At 44.1% G+C, this 7,500-nt stretch overlaps 1 protein-coding gene across 1 annotated transcript in view; it reads right to left on the minus strand.

The window, feature by feature from the left end:
* LOC143290752 (uncharacterized) overlaps positions 1-4,622 on the minus strand; it is a 17,252-nt gene extending 12,630 nt beyond the window's left edge. The window contains exons 1-2 of the mRNA XM_076600266.1: positions 4,485-4,622; positions 962-1,059 (exon numbers count right to left, since the gene is read on the minus strand). Of these exons, the coding sequence (XP_076456381.1) occupies positions 962-1,024 (63 nt within the window). The 5' untranslated portion in view covers positions 1,025-1,059; positions 4,485-4,622. The remainder of the gene's footprint in view (positions 1-961; positions 1,060-4,484) is intronic.
* Positions 4,623-7,500: the final 2,878 nt, after the last annotated feature.

The following is a 7,500-nucleotide window of genomic DNA, read 5'->3' on the forward strand; positions in this document are numbered from 1 at the left end:
ATTCCTCCCCATTCTATTCTATTCCATTTTATTCCATTCTATTTTTAGTCTATTCTATTCCAGTCTAATGTATTCCTCCCCATTCTATTTGATTATATTATGTTCTGTTTCAGTCAAACGCAGTCCTTCCCATTCTATTCTATTCTGCTCCAGTCTAGTGTATCCCACCCCATTCTATTTTATTCTGTTCTGTTCTATTCCAGTCTAATGCAATCCTCCCTACTCTATTCTATTTTGTACTATTCTGTTTTGTTCTATTCCAGTCTAGTATATCCCACTCCCATTGTATTTCATTCTGTTCTGTTCTGTTCTATTCTATTCTATTCCAGTCCAGTGTATCGCACCCCCATTCTATTCTATTCTGTTCTATTCCAATGTAATGTATTCCTCCCCACTCTCTTCTATTTTGTTCGATTCTATTCTATTCCAGTCTAATGTATTTCTGCCCATTCTATTCTATTCTATTCTGTTCTATTTTATTCCAGTCTAGTGTATCCCATGCCATTCTATTCTGTTCTATTCCAGTCCAATGTATTCCTCCCCGTTCTAACATGTTCTCATCTGTTCTTTTTTTAATTTCCGTCTGGTGTATCCCACCCCCATTCTATTCTGTTCTGTTCTATTCCAGTCTGATGTATCACACCCCCATTCTTTTCTGTTCTGTTCTATTTCAGTCTGATGTCTCCCACACCCATTCTGTTCTGTTCTGTTCTATTCCAGTCTAATGTATCACCCCCACCCCCACCCCCCACCCCCACCCCCCATTCTTTTCTGTTCTGTTCTATTCCAGTCTGATGTATCACACCCCCATTCTGTTCTGTTCTGTTCTATTCCAGTCTGATGTATCCCACCCCCATTCTATTCTATTCCATTCCAGTCTAATGTATTCCTCCCCCATTCTATTCTGTTTTTATTCCATTCTGTTGTGTTCTGTTGCTGTGGCGAGAAGAAAGCTACTGACCGCCAGACAAGCACGTGCAACAAGGGTGAGCAGGACGGCCAGACGTGCGTCTTTCAGTGCCATGACTGATGTGTCTCTCTGTCTCAGCGCTCTGCACACTGCAAGCCTCCACAGGTTCTCACACACACCGCTGTGTTCACAGTCATGTCATGTGTAAAGCCTCTTGATTGATTGATTAAAGAATAGCTTGCAAACAGGTACAGCAGCTACGACTACGTGATGGATGGGGAAAAAATCGGGACATCTTGAAACAGAGTAAAAAGCTACAATAAATTATGATGCAAAAGAAAAGAAAAGAAAAAACAGGATATCTTGAAACAGAGTAAAAAGCTACAATAAATTATGATGCAAAAGAAAAGAAAAGAAAAAACAGGATATCTTGAAACAGAGTAAAAAGCTACAATAAATTATGATGCAAAAGAAAAGAAAAGAAAAAACAGGATATCTTGAAACAGAGTAAAAAGCTACAATAAATTATGATGCAAAAGAAAAGAAAAGAAAAAACAGGATATCTTGAAACAGAGTAAAAAGCTACAATAAATTATGATGCAAAAGAAAAGAAAAAACAGGACATCTTGAAACAGAGTAAAAAAGCTACAATAAATTATGATGCAAAAGAAAAAGAAAAGAAAAAAAAGCAGGATATCTTGAAACCAGGTTAAAGCTACAATGATATGATGCAAAATAAAAAAAGAAAAATCAATCAATCAGGATGTCTTGAAACCGGGTAAAACCTACAATAATATGATGCACAGAAAAACACACACAAAAATTAGGATATGTTGAAACTGGGTAAAAGCTACAATAACATCATGCAAAAAAAAATAAAAATAAAAATAATAAAAGAAGAAAAATCAAGGCATCTTGAAACCGGGTAAAAGCTACGTTGATATCACACACACACACACACACACACACACACACACACACACACACACACAATCTCTTAAAACCAGAATTTAGTGACAATAATAATTGTAACAGGGGAAAAGATCAGGATATCTTGAAACTGGATAAAAGCGACAAATGCACCAATTATAGTGCGTGTGAGTTTACGCGAAAATGCCATTTCATAAATGAATGAGCATATAGTGCTGTGCAGTGAACTACCCGCGACAGCAATATCCTGAAATAACTAAAATGAATGAATATCTAATTAACTAAAACGAATGGATATCTTAATAACCAATATAAATGAACTCAGCACGAACGCCCCAGCTTCGGCGGAAGCGGAAGTCCATGTGTGTGTGGTACACACACAGTCTTTACAGAGCGTGGAGAAGGTAGGAACAGATTTACTCGCGAGAACAGGAGTCATTCAGGGCAACTAAAGCCACGGTCAGAGACTGAGGGGGGGGGGGGGTGGCGGGGGGGAGGGGTCGGGGAAGAGAGAGAGAGAGAGAGCATGCGCGATGTTGATGATGAATGCACGTTACCAATCAGCCATGAAAAACTGTTCGGCTTGGAGATCTACATTGATCACAGGGTGGTGGGTTTCGCGACTGGACGGACTTTGAAGGCTTCAGCCTTCACTGCATGAGAATGATGTCAGAGTGTGCATCTCAACGCCAAAGTTTATCGCAGCTGTTTACTCTTCTTCTTCCTCGTTCGGTTGGTTTCATTATATTTCCTGCATTTGGAGGATGTGGAGAGACGGCCTAGAGGTAACGCGTCCGCCTAGGAAACGAGAGAATCTGAGCGCGCTAGTTCGAATCACGGCACAGCCGCCGATATTTTCTCCCCATCCACTAGACCTTGAGTGGTGGTCTGGACGCTAATCATTCGGATGAGACAATAGACCGAGGTCCCGTGTGCAGCGTGCACTTAGCGCACGTAAAAGAACCCACGGCAACAAAAGGGTGGTTCCTGGCAAAATTCTGTAGAAAAACCCACTTCGATAGGAAAAACAAATAAAACTGCACGTAGGAAAAAATACAAAAAATGGGTGGCGCTGTTGTGTAGCGACGCGCTCTCCCTGGGGAGAGCAGCCCGAATTTCACACAGAGAAATCTGTTGTGATGAAAAGAAATACAAATACAAATTTGTCACCATCAGCATGGAAGGGAAGCATGCTAAGGCTGTAAACTCCTTAGGGCTGAAAGGGTTAAGTTCTCAGTACCTGCCCGTGTCAGAAGCAGGTGACTGCAGTTGTGTGTGTGTATGTGTGTGTGTGTGTGTTTGTTGTTGTTGTTGTTGTTTTCTTTTTCCAGGAGTAAATTGCAGGCCATACACGTAATGACGGAAGAGATGCAAACATAAAAGCACGTACTACACTTCACTAAAAAGTGAAACATGTCTACACTTGAATGTGTATGTATGAAACGGTGTATGTGATATTTTTTACATTTGTGTCTTCGTCATATTCCTAAAAGCTGTTGTTAATGTTGTTGTTTTTACAGTTATGGTCTCCATGTTGTTTACCTGTCCATGTTGTGATAATGAATCCGATAAAACTTCTCTATTTGAGATAATAAAATCATTATCTTATCTTATCTGTTGTCACCACAACTTCACGTGACTGTTTACCTCTTCTGATGCCAGTGTTGTGTGATGGTCAACTTCTGATGCCAGTGTTGTGTGATGGACAACTTCTGATGCCAGTGTTGTGTGATGGACGACTTCTGATGCCAGTTTTGTGTGATGGACAACTTCTGATGCCAGTGTTATGTGATGGTCAACTTCTGATGCCAGTGTTGTGTGATGGACAACTTCTGATGCCAGTGTTGTGTGATGGACACCTTCTGATGCCAGTGTTGTGTGATGGTCAACTTCTGATGCTGTGTTGTGTGATGGACAAAGGGAGGTAAAAACGACACAGAAAGGCAGATGGACAGAGAGAGACAATGACAATGACAAATATTTTCATTGTGAAGGCCATCAACCTATACACAAATTTACACACACACACACACACACACACACACACACACACACACACACACAATGTAGATGGGTGTTCACAGACACGTCTCTACGGGGTATCCAATAGTTCTTCTCGGTAGTAGATGTACATGGCCAGCTTTCTGTTATGTTCGATGTTTTCCACTGATATTACCTACATCAGGTTGTGCTATATTGTGTAACAGTAACACAGAGACAGACAGACAGACAGACAGAGAAAGAGAGACAGAGACAGACAGACAGACAGAGAGAAACTGAGAGACAGACAGACAGACAGACACAGAGAGACAGACAGACAAACACAGAGACAGACAGACAAACACAGAGACAGACAGACAGACAGACAAACAAACACAGAGTGAGAGGTAGAGAGAAAGACAGACAGACAAATACAGAGAGAGACAGACAGACAGACAAACAGAGAGAGGGAGAGGAAGACAGACAGACAGAGAAAGAGAGAGACAGACAGACAGAGAGACAAACAAACAGAGAGAGAGCGAGAAAGAGAAAGACAGACAGACAGACAGATACACAAACAGAGAGAGAGAGAGATAGAAGAAAAAAAGAGAGGGAGAAAGACAGACAGATAGACAAACAGACAGACAGACAGAAACAGGCTCACCTTCACTACCGAAAAGATTCCCACACCCCCAGCAAACAACAACAACAACAACAACCGAACCCTGAAATAAGAAGCAAAGTAAGAAAAGCAGCTGGTTTTTTCCCGCCAGACAAGAAGACGTCCTCTCCAGAAGACCTGCTGAAGATCCTGTCACGGAGGGCAGGCTGCTCCTTCCACCTTTTTGTTCACTGCGACACCACCAAGGGAGTGTTTCAAGTGCGGCCCCACTACCCCTCTCCATCCCCCCCCCCCCCCACAGCTCCCATCCACACACCGCACCTCCCCCCCCCCACACACACACACCTCCACCCCCCACCCCCCACCCCACTCCCCCCGCCAGATTGGAGTTCTGCCCTTTTGACAAGTTAACACCGCCATATCTTACCCCGCCCCATCCCCGCCATGTTGGAGATCCGCCTTACTGATTTGACAAGTTAACACCGCGCTGTCTTAACCCCCGCCCCACCCCCTACCACCTCCTGCCCCCTCCCACCCCCCTCTCACCACAGCTACCCTCCCCCCACCCACCACTCTTCTCCTCCCCACAAGGGGTTGAACGACCAGAACAGTATCAGCAATGTTGTTTTTGTTGTTTTCTCCGCGAGGGTGGGGAGAGAGAGAGAAGTGATTTGCGAGGGAAGGGGAGAGTGTGTGGGTGTGGTCGGGGCTGGAGGTCAAGGGGGAGGGGGGGGGGTGGGGATTGTTGGAGAGCTAAGGCGGTAAGTGGGGAGTGGGGAGGAGGGGGGAAGGAGGAGGAAAAACTAACATTCCAAGCGTAACATTGTATCTTCTTTTTCTTCTTTCTTTCTTTCTTGGTTTGGTTTTGTTTGGGGTTGTTGTTGTTTTTGGTTGTTGTTGTTTTTTGGGGGGTTGTCTTTCTTTTTGGAGGGGGGTTGGAGGGGTTTAGGAGGGAGGGTGGTGGAGGCTGAGGGGGGGGGGGGGTCTTCTTTGTCCTCACCCTCAATATCTCACCTGTGAAAACTGAAGTGAAGTTTATTGTCAATAGCTCTTCCGCTGTTCCGAACGGGAATGTTGGATCGTACTATGTCATCTTCATATATATATATATATATATCAATTTAACATCATGCGATGTCATGTAAGGTCATGATAAAAAAAAAAGCCGTTTCAATATGACATCAAGTAACTGACAGACAGAGAGAGACTGAGAGACAGACAGACAGCCACAGAGAGAGAGACAGACAGACAGACAGAGAGAGAGAGAGAGTGCAGTGTAATGATGTACAATGTAATGATTGCAATGATGAAACAATAATTCCTTTTTCAATTTGCATAACGATAATGTGATGCATCTGTACAATAGTTTGCGATGTAAGATGATATAGAACAACATCCACATTTTAAAAAAACAAAAAACAACAGTACTATGCATATATAAATCGATAATCCCGTATCAGTTTTCAGTTTCAGTTTTTCAGGGAGGCGTCACTGCGTTCGGACAAATCCATATACGCCACACCACATCTGCTACCAGCAGCATAGCCCAGGCCTTGAGTACCAGCAGCATAGCCCAGGCCTCGAGTACCAGCAGCATAGCCCAGGCCTTGAGTACCAGCAGCATAGCCCAGGCCTTGAGTACCAGCAGCATAGCCCAGGCCTTGAGTACCAGCAGCATAGCCCAGGCCTCGAGTACCAGCAGCATAGCCCAGGCCTTGAGTACCAGCAGCATAGCCCAGGCCTCGAGTGCATGCATATATATTTGTGTTCATGTCAAAGTGGAGTGGTGGCCTACAGGTAACACGTCCGCCTAGGAAGCGAGAGAATCTGAGCGCGCTGGTTCGAATCACGGCTCAGCCGCCGATATTCCCCCCCACCCCACCCCTTCTGTACTAGACCTTGAGTGGTGGTCTGGACGCTAGTCATTCGGATGAGACGATAAACCGAGGTCCTGTGTGCAGCACGCACTTAGCGCACGTAAAAGAACCCACGGCAACAAAAGGGTTGTTCATTGCAAAATTCTGTAGAAAAATCCACTTCGATAGGAAAAACTATTAAAACTGCACGCAGGGGGAAAAAAAAGAAGAAGAAGAAAAAAGGGTGGCGCTGTAGTATGGCGACGCACTCTCCCTGGGGAGAGCAGCCCGAATTTGACACAGAGAAATCTGCTGTGATAAAAAGAAAAACAAATACAAAGCCGAGTGCGTGCTGCGTGATACGGGACCTCGGTTTATCGTGTCATCCGAACGGCTGGACGCTCAGTTTGATTTTCCAGTCGAACTTAGTGGAACGGGCCACAGCTGGATTCGAACCCGGACCCTGACGGACTCTGTATTGGCAGGAGAGTGTCTTAACCATTCTGCCACCTGCCTGCTGTTTTCTCCCGTTTCAGTATAACATAAATGTAATGTAGTACGATGGTTTGCAATGTAATTTGATATAAAACGATATCCCACTTCTAATATGACATAAATGTATGTAAAGCAGTACAGCGCGTGTAATATATACAGCAACAGTTCTGTTCAAACATGATATTATACATAATGCACTGCAAGGTTTTTTGTACGAAACAGCAGCTCCGTTTCACCACATGGCATTCAAGAAACAACAACGGGAGAAAAAAATCTGAATTCGCTGGCAGTACAGTTTGTACAAAATTGAACAAGAGAACGGAGACAAAAGAGAGAGAGAGAGAGATTCTGCTGCTTCATGACGTTTCAGGCTGATTTCAGGTTCACCCATTTCAGTCCCAAGCTTCTTCCCAGGCACAGTTGGTCCTGATACCTGAATGGTCTTGAGGCTGCTGCACTGCTGACACATCACCGCCATTCTCCATCTTTTGACGATCAGGAACGGCGCCTGGGCTTCTCGTGTTGAGGACTGGATGTATTCTTGTTGTCCTTTGTTGTCACAAACAGTATCTACGCCTTCAGTTACACACACACACACACACACACACACACACACACACACACACACACACACACACACACACACACACACACACACACAAGTTTCGAGTTTCAAGTTTTATTTATCCTTTCACTCCTATTGGAGT

Source organism: Babylonia areolata, chromosome 16 (assembly GCF_041734735.1).
Source record: "Babylonia areolata isolate BAREFJ2019XMU chromosome 16, ASM4173473v1, whole genome shotgun sequence".
Classification (NCBI taxonomy): Eukaryota; Metazoa; Mollusca; class Gastropoda; order Neogastropoda; family Buccinidae; genus Babylonia; species Babylonia areolata.